At 41.2% G+C, this 18,852-nt stretch overlaps 1 protein-coding gene across 2 annotated transcripts in view; it reads left to right on the forward strand.

Annotated features, from left to right (window-relative positions):
• The window catches only part of enah (ENAH actin regulator), a 91,888-nt gene that overhangs the window by 8,684 nt on the left and 64,352 nt on the right, over window positions 1-18,852 (forward strand). Inside the window, exon 2 of one of the 2 annotated variants that reach the window (XM_029462698.1) lies at window positions 10,282-10,859. The exons of the other annotated variant lie outside the window; for it this stretch is intronic. Coding sequence (XP_029318558.1) covers window positions 10,846-10,859 — 14 coding nt within the window. The 5' untranslated portion in view covers window positions 10,282-10,845. The remainder of the gene's footprint in view (window positions 1-10,281; window positions 10,860-18,852) is intronic. 2 annotated transcript variants of the gene reach the window in all.

The raw sequence follows: 18,852 nt of genomic DNA on the forward strand, positions 1-18,852 counted from the left end.
TAATGATGCCTCATAATTTGCTGAAGGTACAGATTGTGTGTGAAAGCCAAGTTTACTGTGGCTGTGCTTGTGTCTGACGGTGCAAAGTGGAAACGTTTTTTTTTACATTACATTATAGTTCATTTAGCTGATGCTTTTGTCCAAAGCGACTTACAATAAGTACATTAGCTTCAAATAGGTACAATCCTTTAAGTGCAGAACACTAGCTTCAAATAAGCCAAACAAAAGTGCAACATACAGAAACGATAGAATACGAATTCAACTATTAGCTACAAATAAGCTAAACTAATATAAGTGCAACATACAAAGAACAGTTTATTTTTTTCATTTGTCGAGGTGCAGTCGAAACAGGTGAGTTTTCAGTCTGCGACGGAAGCTGTGAAGACTTTCTGCTGACCTGACATCAATGGGGAGGTCGTTCCACCATTTTGGAGCCAGGATGGCAAACAGGCCGTTTTGTTTGAGGGGAATCTGAGTCCCACTCACAGTGAGGGAGTAGCGAGCTGATTGGCCGATGCATTGTGAAGTGAATGCGCTGGGGTGTATGGTTTTTATTCCCAGTATCCTCACCAGTACAGTATATCTGCTGTTACCTAACATGGAGGATTCAGCCTGTAAAAAGGCTTTTATTTTGTCAATCAAGTACTTCCCAATTCATGTACATTTTCTGGTAGCGTTGATGTAATATGAGAATGTGACAATGTAAACATGCTACCTAACCTTTTAGCTGCTCATGCTTTTCTCTGAAATGTCATAAACATTGTGAACATCTGAAAATATTTATTATCAATCACAAACATTAAAAGATATGACTTTACAGTGCATCTCACTGGATGTGAGATTTCAGTTTTATAAAAAAAAATTAATGAATGGGATTGGCTTCTAAAAAAGCGAGTACATTGTCACTGCTGTGACTTTTCCATCTGGGGCCTCACTGACTCACTGGAGTCTGCTGAAGAGGGAAGGAGAGAAATGTCTCATGAATCTTAATGTGAGCTGAATGTCCATTCAAGGGTTGTTCCATTGTGATGGGCTTAGAGATCCAATAGTTGAATCTTGTTGTAGGTGCTGGAAGGTCCTATAGTATCACACATACATTCTAAATGTGCTTCAGGAAGGAAGAATGTAAATAGCAATAAAAACAATGGTGAAATTTCACCTGTTCTAAAAGTTTGTAAAGTGTTAAATGGATGTAGTGAAAGTCACAAAGTAATAGAAGGACTAACAAGACAATGAATAAAGCCTTGCTGCTGTCAGCTAAACGCCTCACATGTACAAGGTTAAAGCTGCAGTTGATAACTTTTTGTCATATTTGCTGAAACTGTCACTACATCCTGACAGTAGTGCATGAGACAGATAATCAGTGAAAAATTCATGTTCCTTTCCTCCAGTGCGCCTAATGATATTAGCAAGACTCCACTGCGCCGAAGGAGAACAACCAATCAGAGTCTTGTGTACTTGTTACTTGTGTAACGGTCAGACTAGACAGCACTGATCGAATATGAATCAATATTCTGTTACTGCTTTGCCTATTTCTCGCTGTGAGGAAGCACCAACTCCCTTAAGAAAGACAGTTTTCCAGTTTTCTTTATTTAAATGATGGTTCTAATATTTGTTAACCAAGGCAAAGAAACATACTTTGTCTTTGAAATGAGTTTATTTCTTAAAACTATATTAAACAGAAATTCTGTCATGAAAGTCATAACCTGAGTTTGAGTGCTTTGTTGAAGCCATCTTATACCGGTGCTTAAAGAGGAAGCGGCCTCAGCTGCAGTCATTACATGTGGGTATGAGTAGGCGGGCTCTATGAGGTGATTGGTTAAATGATGTATGAGGTATTGGCAACTAGTTAAGGTAATTACAGAATGATGTACTAATAATTTGCTTATTTTGAAGGTACAATATTTATGTTAACGTGTTGAAGAATTAATTGAGGCCTTGTTGGTATAGTTAAGTTATGAAAAACTATGTAGAATTAGTAACCTTGTCAACTCTCTATTCGAGAGTACCGACCTGATTGGCCAGTTTGAACTGCGAAGGCGGTCTCTATTGCTATATACAGTATGTGACTGGAATGAGCGAAAGGGGTGGTTGTTGTTTTTTTGGATGGCTGAAAAATAAAACTGCCTAATATTCAAATAAACCTCTATGCCAGCGTAATGTTTTATTTTCCTCACGTTTGATCATGCTACCCTGCACATCACCTTACAACACTCGCCTCAAATGTTTTTAGAAACATATTTTTGTTTAATGTTTTTCTGTAAAATGAGAAAGCTTGTGACCTGGCCACCATGTTAAAAACAGTCGAGCCTCCTTTATATCCTATGGGCTCTGTGGAGGCACCTCTTCTCCCCAGTATGACTGATGCTCAGTAGATTGGTATCAATGATGTTCTTGTCAGTTTTAATCCCTCACTGCAACGCCCTCCTGTCCTGGGCCGAGCACTAACCCTGCCACTTTGTAAATTGTCACTGCATGGTGGATTCCTCTTTGCCTCTCCACCATCAATCAGCTTATTTACAGCCTTTGTACTCGTTCTCTCATTCTCTCTATCTTTATTTGCCACCACACCAAAGCAGCTCTGTGATGTGAACCCTGTTGTCTTCTTAATATCATGGTCACACTGATGATAGATACTGATGAGAGACTCCCAGCAGTGGAGCAGTGCATTTAACATATTCCTACTTTGTTCTTTCATCCATCAAATTGGCAATCTAGAAGTACTGATGGCTTTTATTTAGTGTGTATCTCAGCTACATCTGCGTAGCTCCACACCATACCATGAAATTCATGTTGCTGAGAAAATAAAATGTATGACTTTGGTAATCCCCTGACTTTTCCTCTAACAACAGCAGGTCAAATGTTCAGTTATATAATGAAGTATTTTAACCTCTATAAGATAGTGTTTTGTCTTCCAGCCATCACCTTCAGGATTGGTCCATCAGAGTAAAATAACTCAACTATTGGATGGATTACTCTGGTTTATGTCCAACTATCTTCAAAATTAATTATATTCCCATCAGCCTCAGCTGTACTTTGTGCTAACTATTCAACATTAGTGGGCTAACAAAGTAAACCAAGATGGTAATAGTGGTAACCAGAACCTTACATATGATAAGTAGCTCATGCCTAAATGTTCAGAAATGTGTATATCAAAGACCACCATCCAGTCAGACTGCTCAGCTAGAATTCCATATTCTGACATCAAATCAAATCAAATCAAATTTATTTGTATAGCCCAATATCACAAATTATACATTTGTCTCAGTGTGCTTTACAGACTGTACAGGTTACAACATCCTCTGTCCTTAGACCCTCGCATCGCACAAGGAAAAACTTCCTAAAAGAAACCCCAAAATTAAAGGGGAAAAAATGGAAGAAACCTCAGGGAGAGCAACTGAGGAGGGATCCCTCTCCCAGGACGGACAGACGTGCAATAGATGTCGTGTGTACAGGATAAACAACATAGTACAAATACAACATTTGACAGAAATTATGTTGTGTTGGAAAAAAAAAAAGAAATAGAAAGTTTGGATGAATCCAGGAAAATGTCAATAAGGCTTCCCGGTGTCCAGCAGGACCAGGTCAGCAGGCGCTGTCACGATTCATGATCCTGACGTAAACTTTATCAGTGGCAACCTGCCACATGAGAGACAGACACTCCGGGGATGATACCCCGGATGGTGAGTTAGTAACATACATTTACATAAATGCATACAGATAGAGAGGGAGAAGAAGAGAGGGAGAAGAAGAGAGCGGGAGAGAAGGAAGAGAGCAGGGAGGTGTCCCCCGGCAGTCTAAGCCTATAGCAGCATAACTAGGGGCTGATCCAGGGCAAACCTGAGCCAGCCCTAACTATAAGCTTTATCAAAAAGGAAAGTCTTTAGCCTACTCTTAAATGTGGAGAGTGTGTCTGCCTCCCGAACACAAACTGGAAGCTGGTTCCACTGGAGAGGAGCTTGATAGCTGAAGGCTCTGGCTCCCATTGTACTCTTAGAGACTCTAGGAACCACAAGTAACCCTGCAGTCTGGGAGCGTAATGCTCTAGTTGGTTTATAAGGTACTATGAGATCTTTAAGATATGCTGGAGCCTGACCTTTAATTGATTTGTAAGTCAGGAGAAGGATTTTGAATTCTATTCTGTATTTTACCGGGAGCCAGTGCAGAGCAGCTAATACAGGAGTAATATGATCCCATTTCCTTGTTCTAGTCAATACACGTGCCGCTGCATTTTGGATCAACTGAAGAGTCTTAACCGACTTTTTTGGACAACCTGATAACAATGAGTTGCAGTAATCCAGCCTTGAAGTAACAAATGCATGGACTAGTTTTTCTGCATCATTTTGAGACAGGATGTGTCTTATTTTTGCAATGTTACGTAGATGAAAGAAGGCAGTCCTTGAGATTTGTTTTATGTGGGAGTTAAACGACAGATCTTGATCAAAGATGACGCCAAGATTCCTTACAGTGGTGCTGGAGGCCAAGTTAATGCCATCCAGAGCTTCTATGTCATTAGAAAATGCGTTTCGGAGGCGTTTAGGGCCAAGTATAATAACTTCAGTTTTGTCTGTGTTTAACATCAAAAAGTTGCTAGACATCCAAGTTTTTATGTCCTTAAGGCATGCTTGAAGTTTAGCCAATTGATTGGTTTCATCTGGTTTAATTGATAGATATAATTGGGTATCATCCGCATAACAATGAAAGTTTATAGAGTGGTTCCTTATAATATTGCCCAAAGGAAGCATATATAAGGTGAATAGAATCGGTCCAAGTACAGAACCCTGCGGAACTCCAAGACTGACTTTGGCTGTCATGGAGGATTTATCGTTAACAAGTACAAATTGAGATCGCTCAGATAAATAGGACTTGAACCAGCTTAGTGCGGTTCCTTTTATGCCAACACAATGTTCCAGTCTCTGTAGTAGAATGTCATGATCAACAGTGTCGAAAGCAGCACTGAGGTCTAACAAGACAAGAACAGAGACAAGTCCTTTGTCTGATGCCAACAGAAGGTCATTGGTAACTTTCACCAGTGCCGTCTCTGTGCTATGATGAACTCTAAATCCAGATTGAAAAACCTCAAATAAACTATTATTATGTAAAAAGTCACACAACTGTTTTGCGACTGCTTTCTCAAGGATTTTAGCGAGAAAGGGAAGGTTAGATATCGGCCTATAGTTGGCTAAAACCTCTGGATCAAGACCAGGCTTTTTAAGAAGTGGTTTTATTACAGCTACTTTAAAGGATTTTGGTACGTAGCCAGATAATAGAGACAGGTTGATCATATTTAATAACGAAGTGTTAATTAAGGGTAAAACTTCTTTAAACAGTTTAGTTGGAATCGGGTCTAAAAGACAGGTTGATGGTTTAGACGATGAGATTGTTGAAGTTAGTTGGTTAAGGTTGATTGGAGTAAAACAGTCTAGATATATTTCAGGAGTTACAGATGTTTTTAAAATTCCAACAGTTGAAGTTAAGTCATTACCAATTGAGGTCAGGAGGAGATTAATTTTGTCTCTAATAATTATAATTTTATCGTTAAAGAAACTCATAAAGTCGTCACTACTGAGAGATATAGGAACAGAAGGCTCTGTAGAGCTGTGGCTCTCTGTCAGCCTGGCTACAGTGCTGAAAAGAAACCTGGGGTTGTTCTTATTTTCTTCTATTAAGGAAGAGTAATAAGCTGCTCTGGCATTACGGAGAGCCTTCTTATACGTTTTAAGATGATCTAACCAGACTAAACGAGATTCTTCCAATTTAGTGGAACGCCATTTACTTTCAAGATTTCTCGACTTTTGTTTTAGTTTGCGGATTTGTAAATTAAGCCATGGAGCTTTCTTTTTCTGTTTTATGATCTTCTTCTTAAGAGGAGCGACAGAGTCGAGTGTTATTCGCAGTGAGGCTGCAGCGCTATCAACAAGATGATTAATTTGGGAGGGACTAAAGTTAGCATTGGAGTACTCTGTTATATTGATATTGAGTCCTGGTATTGAATCAAGTGCTGATGGAATCACTTCCTTAAATTTAGTCACAGCACTTTCAGATAAACATCGAGCGTAGGATATTTTGCCTACTGGCTTGTAGTCCAGTAACAGGACTTCAAAAGTTATTAAAAAATGGTCTGATAAAAGAGGATTATGTGGACACACTGATAAACTTTCAATTTCAACACCATATCCCAGAACAAGGTCCAGAGTGTGGTTTAAACAGTGAGTTGGTTCATGTACATTTTGACTGAACCCAATTGAATCTAATATTGAGATAAATGCATTATTAAGGCTGTCACTATCAACATCCACATGAATATTAAAGTCACCTACAATAATTACTTTATCTGTTTTAAGGACTAAATTTGATAAAAATTCTGAGAATTCAGATAGAAATTCAGAGTACGGACCAGGAGGGCGGTACACAGTAACAAATAAAACTGGCTTTATTGTTTTCCATGTTGGGTTTGAGAGCGTAAGAACAAGGCTTTCAAAAGAGTTATATTTTAGTTTAGGCTTAGGATTGATCAAGAGGTTTGAGTCAAATATGGCCCCAACTCCACCTCCTCGGCCAGTACCTCGAGGAATGTGAGTATTAATATGACCAGGTGGAGTAGGATTCATTTAGACTGACATATTCTTCATGTCTCAGCCAGGTTTCAGTGAGACAAAATAAATCAATCTTATTATCTGATATTAAATCATTTACCAATCCAGCTTTCGTTGATAAAGATCTGATGTTTAAGAGCCCACATTTAATTTTTTGATTTAGTTGCACTTTTGCAGTGGTGGTGTTTATTTTAATTAGGTTTTCATGTATAACTCCTCTTCTGTTAACCATAGACTTGATTAGTTTCAGTGGTCGTGGGGCAGACACAGTCACTATGGGGATTTGAGTGGGTGACTGCCCGGAAAGAAGCACAGAGAAGTGTGTAAGACTAATCTCATCTCATTAAGCCTGTATCTCAAAGACATCTCATTAAGCCTGTATCTCATAGACTCATTTCCAATTTAGGAGGATGTGACCATTTTTGACATGAAGTACAGTAGTTGTTGTTTGTTTTTTGTTTTGATAGCAGCTGGTATACAAGGCTCCAGACTAACTTTTTTCAACACCGTCCAGAACCGTAATAATTTCAACCTGTGAAAACATCTCTTTCAAACAACTGCATTTACTCAAGTTTCTCGCCAAAAACTATATTTCAAAATATTACATTAGAATACATGATGATAACATTGTAATTTACCTTCGCCCTCATTCTAATTTTTACTGAAAAAAGCTTGAACGCATCATAATGTAAGTCAATGGAACCTTTTATAATGTTAGCTGTTAGTTCCGTTATTTTGCCAAGCAAGACTGTGCTGCCCACCGGCTGTTTACAGCTTACAGCTAACCTTAAGTAGCTCTCTTGCCAATTGCCAATTTAAACACTCTAAAGAGTCACAAAATACCTACAAAGAGTAACAAAATTACCACAAAGAGACACAAAAAAAGAGAAAAACTTCAAAGACGCAGAACTACCACAAATAGGCACAGAACAATCACAAAGAGACACAAAACGACTATTAAGAGACACAAAAAAAATACAAAACAACCACAAAGAGACACAGAACAACTTCAAAGAGACACAAACAATTTAAAAGAGACACAAAATGACTACGAAGACACACAACAACTACAACAAGAGGCTTAACAACTATTAAGTCTGCGTGTCTCACTTTTAGGTAGGAGAGGTGGTCCACTGTCTCATATTCTGCCCATAATTCAGATTTACAGTTTGCAAAGACAACGGGAGTGAAGAAATCAAGGTGTTGAAACAGTCGGGCAAGGAAGCAGTTCCCAGGCAATACTTGACCATCATCAAGGATTCAAAACATTTGATCATCTCTTTTGAGAGATATAGTGTGTCAGATGAAATGAGAAGCTTTTACTTCTATTTATAGTATTATGTTTTATAACTATCAAATCAGGTTTACTGAACTGTAGTTCAGCCTCTGGTGCTACCTCCCTCTTCATATCATACCATGTGAGGGTCACACCTCTTCTTTTTCCATATTGGGACTTTCATTGTTCCCTGTTGCTCCTCTCACAAGCAGCCAGTGTCAGCCAGCTGGGGCAGGCTCAGCCTCCTGCAGAGACCACTAACTGCCTGTCTGCCAGGGGCTTCGGGCTTGGACCATGCACTTTGTGGACTATGTGCTAAGACCGTGCAATGATTAGTGTTTTTATAGTGAACATCAAGTTCTTTCATGATATTTAGTCTCTTTCCATCTCTCTTCCACATTGTCAGATGGGAGTCTTGGACCTGATTGTAGCAACAGAGCGTAGCTCCCGAACAAAGCTAACGTTTGCTGTTCTGCAGACAGCCAACACACACACACACACACACACACACACACACACACACACACACACACACACACACACACACACACACACACACACACACACACACACACACAGGTTCTCTGTATGTCAGTCCATTGTCCTCTCCAATGGAATGAAAACTACATCACCATAGAGACGGCATCAATGGCCTATTAGCATGAGAGGTGAGCTGAGGAGACGAGAGGGAGAGCAGAGTTAAGGACAGACATAGTGGTAAAGGGAGAGATACTGAGGGGAGAAGGGAGAAAATAATGGGCTGGAGGGATGAATGGAGAGTGTGTTTTGAGAGTGGGTGGAAGGAGGGGTGGGGGACGTTTAAAATAACTGATATATTAACTCTCTGTTTAGTCAAGGAGGAGCTTTACTGCCCGGGATAATTCTGCCTATCTGTCTCTCTCACTGCCTGTCTGTCTGACTCACTACCTGTCTGTCTCTTTCTGTCTCTCTCTCTCTCTCCCTCCCTGCCTGTCTCTGTTACTGCCTGTCTCTGTCACTGCCTGTCTGTCTCTCTCTGTCTCTCTCACTGCCTGTCTGTCTCTTTCACTGCCCGTTTGTCTCTTTCTGTCTCTCTCACTGCCTGTCTGTCTCTTTCTGTCTCTCTCACTGTCTGTATGTCTCTTTCTGTCTTCCTCACTGTCTGTTTGTCTCTTCCTATCTCTCTCTTCCTGTCTCTCACTGCCTGTCTGTCTCTCTCACTGTCTGTCTCTTTATGTCTCTCTCACTGTCTGTCTGTCTCTTCCTGTCTCTCTCACTGCCCATTTGTCTCTTTCTGTCTCTCTCTCTCACTGTCTGTATGTCTCTTTCTGTCTCTCTGTCTCTCTCACTGCCTGTCTGTCTTCCTCTCACTGCCTTCCTGTCTCTCTCACTGCCTGTCTATCTGTCTCTCTCTCCCTGCCTGCCTGTCTCTGTCACTGCCTGTCTGTCTGTCTCTCTCTCTCTCTCCCTGCCTGTCACTGCCTGTCTCTGTCAGTCTGTCTGTCTCATTGCCTGTCTGAAATAAAAAGCCTCCTTATTATGCGCTATAGTTAGTGTATATATGACCTGTGTTTATCACATTTTGCCACCAGGGATAGACTGTAACAACCCAGTCTTTTGCTCCCTGTTGAGGACTGTTGAGAATGGTTCAAACAAGGATTTAATTGAAAAGCTTCCATCTCAAGGTTTGGGTGCAATTTGTACACCCTTATTAAGGCCCAGCAAGCCTTCAGTGGTTCCCAGAGATGAATCAGATGAAGGTCTTCCGATATATGACTTGGTCGATAAATTGTCTTGTTTTTACAGTAATTGACTGAAGTATGAATGTTGCTATTTGACTGAATGTTAAGTAAGACATTTGCAACGTGGTCTTTTTTGAGGGCTCAACAACGGCCCACTTTTGTGGTTAATATGTTTCATTTAGGAACCTCTTGCAGATTATCAAGAGGATTCTCTCCATACTGAATTAGTATGGCAACATTTCTTCACAGTGCACCATGATGAATGACTCTTTCTATTTGGATCTTTTGTGATAGACAGCTCAGGCTATTTAAGAGCAGGCATACTGTAGCAGTGGGTCACACCAATAAATATGATTGGCAGACACGAGATACATTTGATCTTTGACCTCCATGGTGTATTTAACATGACCTACATATTCTATTAAGTCAAGGCCATATGAGGGATAGACTTATTTCCCTGATCAGTGTCATGAATCCCCCTGTGCTTACCTCTCTCAGGGGGATATAGCACATACCATTAAACATCAGTGATAAACAGCTCTTCAATGCAAAGCCAGATATGTAGTACCCTGCCCCCCCCCACAGGTTCACTTTACCTCCGTACCAATACTCCACCGGCACTCACTGAAGGACCATGAGTAGATTTCATCGTCCACTAAGTGTCCTCTGTGTTTTCATGTCCCTGCAGCAGACCTGAAGGCCCAACATCTCTACTCCTGCACTGCCATTGATCCAGAGTTCAGCAGCCGGGCTGTATACACACCTCTGTACTGAATGAAACTCATGGCTCACAGTACTGGTGTGCTGTCATTTTGGTTGAGAATTATGAATTATCAACTGTGACGTTTTCACATTGAACATTACACATTGGTTGAAAATAATTGATGGTTCCATTTCCTTTTTTAATTGGGCACCTTTAACATCATACCTGCTACACCTGATGCAAGACGCTACGCTGATGAGACCTCCCTGATTACCCCCAACTGTAGACCCATTGCACCCCCCACACCCCACCCAGCTGCTCCGCTTATAGCCCTGGCTCCAGTGAGGTGAGGGACTGTGGGTGGGGGTGCCTCGTCTCGCCACTGTCACTGTCCATCAGCGTTTACCCCCCCCCCCAAGTCAGCCAGTCAGTGGTGGAGCCGCACAGCTGCTCACTCAGTCAGTCTGTGGAGAAAGTGGACACTTCAGAATCGGACCAAGTTCCAACAACAGATTGTCTTTTAGGCGGAGGTTCACCCGAGACGCTGAGATGACTCGTGACTCGTAAGTTTCAGAGGCAGTGGAGCTGCTGTAGCATCTAAAGATTGGGGAATGTCTTAATGGTCTGTATTAAACATGTTCCTTTCCTTACCTCCAGTATTATGACCTCTAAACCACGCATAGCACTTAAAATGGAGCTGTTAGTACCATCCACCTTTTGGCTCACCTGATAAGAAGCTTGTATACAGTATGTTGCTGTTAATCCTCAGAGTCCAATCACAGGCACTTTGTAGCTACGTGACGGGGCACTCTGCTGGAGCTGCTGCAATATTTCCAGAGGACTTCCAGAGAACACATAGAAAAGCTCTTCGTAGATTTTCATTTGGATTATTGTAAAAGTGTATGTTTGTGGTGGTGACGGGGGTGTTTCATGTGTATGCCGTGGAGTGAAAGTGAATATATATATCTGTCCTCAGCAAGTCATGCAGGCAAATGCTTAAAAAGATCTAGCTATCTATGTTGGTGCAGTTGATCTCAGCTTTATGGGACATTTAGCAGCTTTCTCTGAGCCCTCCATCTGTGGTTACATGTGATGTTCTAAGTGTACGTGTTCGTCTTAATGCAACAGTTGTTGGTAATGCAGCTGAATTAGTGATTTATGTTTTTATGCATCTATTGCTCAGTGTGACGTCACAGAGCTGTGGTGTAGAGTCAACATATGTCTGCAGGTCGCCTGTTGTCAGTCCCTTCACCTAGCAGTTCTGACAGACAACACAGTTATTCTGTCTGTCTGTCTGTCTGTCTGTCCTGTTGTCCGTCCTGCTGTCCGTATGTACAGACATACAGACAGCTGTATGGACATGAGAAGCGTGCTACATGAATGTTTTGAGCATATCTAATAAAATCAGGGAGGGCAGACCAAAGACCACCAACGGGGACGGATGGTTAATGTATGAAAATATAAAGACACATGTAACACATGTAAATGTTGCAATGTTAAACTGCAGCTGAGGGTTTTAAGTCTTCACCTTATATATACAGTCTGGGTTAGAGGTTTGTAATGACTCTGGGTAAGGTCTGCATATATGAAGCACATTTTCTCAGCTTGTTAAATGAAGGTCCTTCCTCACATGTGGAGTGAATCACGTGCCAGCTGACATGATGTCACTGTTGTTTTACAGAACTATGTCATATTAGATGAGTTGCTCACTCAAGTGATAAAAGAGACCGGTGTTTGACTCCAGAGCTGGCAGATGGGAGCTGCCATTATCCAAGCTGTCATTATGTTTCTTTATCTAAGATCTGCAAAGTCATTTTAGTGCTTCTGCAAATGTCAAGGTCTGCTTGACACCTTGGCTTCAGGGTCGAGCTGCAGATGAGAAATAAATAAATACTGAAAGCAGCACGTCAGCTGAACACTATCTGCTGCAGGTCTTTCTCTCATGTAAAATTACCCGTGAGCATCTCAGTGTGCCTGGAAATGTCCTGTGGCACTAATGAAAGGACAAAGGCTGCTGGTCTGCACTGTATTCTGAGCAGTTCTGCCATCTAGGCAGTAATATGAAGCTCCCTGTGTGTTGGGAGGGAGTGTTCTCACATCCTGTGCGTGTGTAAGGACAGTAACTATATCATGTATTGTCAGGTTTTATAGGGAATATAATGCCCTCTACTACACTTCTGAATGGGTATACAGAATGTGCATCTTTTGTGTGGGAAAACGTGTGTGTGCGTGTGTGTGCGTGTGAGTCTGCGTCTGTGGCACTTGAACAACCTGTGCCCTGCAGCTTCCTGCGGGGACACAAGCTGAAATGGCATCAGGTCTCAGGGGAAAGAAGACGTCTCGCTGCTCACCTCCATCTTTTTATTCCTTTGTTTTCCTCCGTTTATTGTTGGGACTCATTAATATTTGTAGTAAAATACAGATTACTATTCCATTAAGTAATCAGGGCACAGTTCTTTGTTTTGTCGCTGTAAACTATAATGGAATAGTACTGTGGTATAACTCTTGAATGATGGATCAGAGTATCAGAATAGGCTATCACTGCTCACTGAGCATCTTCAACACTTTTTACTTCAATTAAACTTCCTGAGTAAATATTATGTGAAGTAAATATGAGTATTCTAGCAGGCTATAAACGTGGACAGTGACTGAATAAAATGAAGCTTTGGCACAAATCAAGCACTTATAGAAATCAATTCATTTCTAATAGACATCATGATGGAAATATGTGATGACTCAGCGTCCCCTCCCGTCCTGCTTCTGTCTCTATTCTTCATCTATTCCCATACTTTTCTACTTCTCTTTCCATCCTCTCTTCCTCATCTCATCTCCTCTCCTCTCCTCCCCTCCCCTCCTCCCTCCCCACTCTTCCTCCCCTTTCTCCTCTCCTCCGCTGCATGTGTTGTTTAAAGAGTGAGGATCTTATTGCAGTTGCCTCCTTGCTCTCTGTAGAACTAACCCTCTGACTGATTGTAGTAAGTGTTGATGTGTGCACAGTGTGTAGAGTAGACAGCTTCACTATGTGCCTGACACAGGTGTGACAAACTCTCCCTGCTCTTAAAGTCTTTTTATAGTTCTGTCTGTAAGTGAGTCATTGTATATAATTATATATCATCATTTATTGCTGAATATGTACATTATGGATACATTAGAACGTGCATTCAAAGCTGAACTTTTACTGTTCCAAAATAGTTTTTATACTTTTGGTGTATCCATTTGTGTGTGCAAGTGTCTGTCAGTCAGTCTGTCATTACCCTGTCCTGTGTATGCTGTGTTCTGTGCCCTCACATCCAACACAGCACATTCTGGTAGAAAAGCTTAATTCTGGCTGATTTCATGCGTGGCGAGCCAGCTGTCCTTTGGGAAAAGAAAAAAAAACCTTTAATTTCCAACATATGCTGTAATTACATCAGCCCTTGAATCATTGTGTAGCCTTCAGGGATAATCACAATTTGAATAATTCAATAAGATGATCGTTCATCAGTGTCAGCTGCAGAGGAAGCTAATGAGCACCAGAATGATGATATATATATATATATATATTTATATTTATATTTATATTTATTATATATCTTTATATGATATATCTCTAAGTCTATTTCTATCTATATCTATACTATATCTATATATCTCTACGATTATATGTCATATGTCTCTATGGATTATATGTTTAATATATATATATAATTGTATAATATATGTTAATTTCATATATATCTACTATATCTATATATTATATAAGGATATATATCATATACTATATATATATATATATATATATTATATCACATCTATATATACATATCTACATATTATATATATCTCTACATATCCATATACCTCATATCTCTATCTCTCGTTCTCTCTCTAGACTATATATCTAATATCTCTATATCTGTTTCCTCTCTCTCTGATGTGTCTCTATCTAATGTATCTACTTCTAATATATATATATATATATCTATCATCCTGTGTGTATCATCTATATCCTAATATTCTCCTCATATAGTCTTATATTAATATGTCTAATCTAGATATATATATATATATAATATGTATATTATTGTACTATATATAATTATATACTATTATGTAGGTATATATATATATGTGTCATATATACTATTATTATATCTATATATCTCTGTATATATATGTCTAATATGTATACTATCATATATATGATCTCATCTCTCTATCTCTCTCTTGTCTATCTTCTTTCTCTCTCTGTCTCTCTCTCGCTCTATCTATGTTATATATTGTCTCTCTATATCTCGCTATACTATGGTCCTTTCTCTATCTGTCTCTTCTCTGTCATCCACTCACTCTCTGCTCTCTCTTATCTCTTGTACTCGCTCTATTATGTATTGTATCTCTAATATATATTATATCTATTTAATATACTCTGTATCTCATCTATATGTATATATAATATCTCTATACCCTGTCAACTTATTCCTCTATTTACTATTCTACTGTGTATCTATCTATAGCTCTCTCTAATATATATATCTCTACTCCTCTGCCTCCTCTCGGTCCTCTCTCTAGTTGATCTCTATCTCTGCTCTGTATCTCTCCTGTCTCTCTCTACTGTCTCCTCTCTATCCTCTCTCCGCACGCCCCCCTATATATCTGTACATATATATATATAATCGTATATCGGTACATTACTAATATAGTATATACTACTATCATGTATATACTCTCTCCTGTCTATCTCTCTCTCTCTCTCTCTCTCTCTTCTCTCTCTGTGTCTCTCTCATCTCTCTACTCGCTGTTCTCTCTCTCTCTCTCTCTCTCTCTCGCTCTCTCTCTCTCTCTCATCTCCTGCTTGCTGTCACTCTTCTCTCTCTCTCTCTCTCTCTCTGTAGTCTCTAATGTCTCTAGTCTCTCTATCTCTCTCCTCTCTGGCTCTGTCTCTCTGTCTCTCGATCTTCCTCTGTCTCTGATCTCTCTCTCTCGTCTCTCTCGTCTGTAGTCTTCTCTATCTCTATCGCTCTGTCTCCTGTGTCTCCTCTCTCTCTCCTCTCTGTCTCTGTCTATCTCTTCTCTCTCTCGCTCTCTCTGTGTATCTCTCTCTCTCTCTCTCTCTCTCTCTCCTGTCTCTCTCTCTCATCATCTCTCTGTTGTCCTCTCTCTCTCTCCCTGTGGACTCTCTCTCTCGTCTGTGGTCTCTCTCTCTCTCTCTCTGTTGTCATGTCTTCTCTCTGTCGTGCTGTCTCCTGTCCATCTCTCTCTGTCTCTCTCTCTGCGCTCTCTCTGTCTCGCTCTCTCTGTCTCACTCTGTCTCTCTCTGTCTCTCTGTCTCGGCTCGTCTGTCTCTCTCTGCTCTCTCGCTTGTCTGTCTGTCTGTCTCATCTCTCTCACGGTCGGGATGCCTCTCTCTGGCCCTGTCGGTCTCTCTCGCTCTCTCTCTCTCTCTCCTCTCTCTGTCTCTGTCTCTGTGCTGTCTGTCTGGTCTACTCTCTCTTCCTCATCTGTCCTGTCTCTCTCCTCTCTCTGTCTCTCTCTCTGTCTGGTCTCTCTCTGTCTCCTCTCTCTCGTCTCTCTCTCTCTCTCTCTCCTCTCTCTCTCTCTCTCTCATCTCTCTGCTCTGTCTGTCTGTCTGTCTGTCTGCTCTGTCTGTCTCTCTCTCTGTCTCTGTCGCTCTCTCCCTGCTCTCTGTCCTGGCTGTCTCTCTCCGTCTCTCTCTCTCTCTCTACTGTCTGTCTGTCTCTCTGTCTGTCTCTCGTCTCTCTCTGGCCTGTCTCTCTCTGTGTCTGTCTGTCTCCTGGTCTGTCTGTCTCTCTCGCTGTCTATCTCTCTTTCTCTCTCTGTCTGTCTCTCTCCCTGTACTCTCTCTGTCTTTTGTCTCTCTCCTGTCTGTCTGTCTGTCTCTCTCTCTCCCTTCTCCCCGTCTCTTCTGTCCTCTTCTGCTTATCTCTCTCTGTCTCTCTTATCATGTCTCTCTCTGTCTCCTCTGCTGTCTTCTCTCTAGTCTGTCTCTCTGTCTGTTGTCTCCCTCTCTCTGTCTCTTCTGTCTTATCTTATCTGTATGCTCTCGTACTAATCTTTGTACTACTTCTACTGCTATGTAATTTCTGTATGTCTGGGTCTGTCTCTCTGCTCTTGTGTAGTCCTGTTTCGTCTCTCTCTCTGTCTCTTTCTCGTATATCTCTCTCGTCTCTCTCTGTCTCTCTTCTCTTCTCTCTGATCTTCTCTCTCTCATGTCTCTCTTGTCTGTCTTTCCCCTCGCGTCTTCTATGCCTCTCGTCTCCTCTCTCTCTCTTCTGTCTCTCTCTGTCTGTCTCTCTCTTCGCTCTCTCTTCTGTATGTCTCTCTGTCTGTCTGCTCTCTGCTCTGTCTCTCTTTCTGTCTGTCTGCTCCTCCTTGTCTGTCCTTCTCTCTCTCCTGTATGCTCTTGTCATTCTCTCTCTCTCTGGTTCTGTTCTGTCTGTCTGTCTCTCTCTCCTGACTCTCTTCTTTCGCTCTCTCTCTGTCTGTCCGTCTTCTTCTGGTATCTTCTCTAGTCTGTCTCTGTCTGTCCTCTCTCTCATCGTCTACGTCTGTCTCTCGTGTATCTCTCGCTCTCTCTCTCGCTCGCCCTTCTCTTACTGTCTCTCTTCTGTCTCTCTCGTCTGTCTGCTGCTCTCTCTGTCTACTCTCTGTCTGCTTCTCTCTCTGTCTGTCTCTGCGGTCTCTCTCTGTCTGTCTCTATGTCTTCTCTCTCCTGTCCTCCTCTATCTGTCTGTCTCTCTCTCTGTCTCGCTCTGTCTGTCTCTGCTCCTTCTCTCTCTGTCTTGGTCTCTCTCTTGTCTCTCTCTGCCTGTCTTTGTCTTCTCTTCTCTCTCTGTCTTCTGTCTCTCTCCTGTCTCCTGTCTGTCGTTCTTCTGTCCCTTCGCTGTCTCGTCTATCCGTCTTATGTGTCTGTTGTCTGTCTGTCTCTCTCTCTTTCTCTATCTGTCTGTGTCTGTCTCTCTGCTCGTTCCTCTGTTCTGTCTTTACTCTCTGTCTCTCTCATGCATGTCTTCTCTCTCCTTCCTCTGTCTTCTCCGTCTCTGTCTGTCCCTTTCTCTCTCTTTCGTCTCTCCTGTCTCCTTGTCTGTCTCTCTCTGTCTCTGGTTCTTCCTCTTCTGTCTCGTGTCCTCTCTCTTCGTCTCGTCGCTCTCTTCTTTGCTCTCTCGCTGCTCTACTCTCTCTTCTCTGTCTGTCTTCTTCTCCTGTCTCTCTCTGCTTTCTGCTCTCCTCTCTCTGTCTCCTCTGTCTTTCTGTCTGTTCTCTCTCTGTCTCTCTCTGTCTGTCTCTGTCTTCTCTCTGTCTCCTCTGTCTTCTTCTCTCGATCCTGATCTCTGTCTGTCTGTACTGTCTCTCTCTCCCTCGTTGTCTCGCTCTCTTTCACTGTCTGTCTGTTCTGTCTGCTTCCTGTGTCTCTCTCTCTCTCTCTGTTCATCTTGTCGGTCCTCTTTCTCTTTCTCCCTTTGACTCCCTGCTTTCTCTCGTCTCTTCTACTCTGTTCCTGTCTTCTGCCTTCCGTGTCTCTCTCTGTCTGTCTTTCTCTTCTGTCTGTCTCGCTGTCTCTCGCTCTCTGCTATGGTCGGTCCTGTATACTAGCTATGTATATCTATTATGTCATGTACGTCGTCTCTATCTATGTCATATCTCTGTCTGTCGCTCTATGTCTCTGCTCTGTATGTCTATCTCTCTGTCTTCTCCTGCTCGGTCTCTCTATGTCTCTCTTGTATGTCTCTCTATCTCTGATCTATCTCTGTACGTCTGTCTCATATACTATTATACTGTATATCGTCTATGTCTTATATCTATGTCTGTATATGTATGTATCTTATATATTGCTACATAGATGTATGTCTAAGAGATATTAGATATCTGATATGTAGGTATAGATATAAAATGTATATATATATTATGTTCGTGTATATATATATGTATACTATACCTGTATTTCGTGTCTGTATCTCTCTCCTATACTATATCTGTAGTCATGTCTGTATATATCCTGTCTATACTATGTCTTATGTATGTATATATATATGTATAATATACTAGGTTGTATGTATGCTATATATCTATTATATATATGTAATTTTAACTATGTATCTCTATGTCTGTACCTGTCTCTCTCTAGATATATGTCAGGTCTTGTAATGTGTATATCTCATATATACTATGTCTCGTATGTCTCTGTGTATATTATATACTATGTATGTCTGTATATATATCTCTTTAGATATATGTATCGTATGTAGTTTATATATATGTATATCTAGTATGTTCTGTATGTCATCTATCTCCTTGTCTCTCTCCTGTCCGGGGGGGGCGGGGGGGGAGGGGGTTCCTGTTCTCTCTCTGTTCTGTCTGTCATGGTCTGTCCTTCTCTCTCTCTCTGTCTGTCTCTCTCTCTATCGGTCCTCCTGTCTGTCTTATCTCTCTCTCTTATGTCTCTCTCTTATGTCTTCTCTCTTGCTCATCCCTGTCTAGTCTCTTCCTCTTTCTCGTCTAGGTCTGTATCTCTCTCTTTCTTCTCTGTCTGTCATTGGCTCTCTCCTCTCTCTCTTTCTC

This window comes from Cottoperca gobio, chromosome 24 (genome assembly GCF_900634415.1).
Source record: "Cottoperca gobio chromosome 24, fCotGob3.1, whole genome shotgun sequence".
Classification (NCBI taxonomy): Eukaryota; Metazoa; Chordata; class Actinopteri; order Perciformes; family Bovichtidae; genus Cottoperca; species Cottoperca gobio.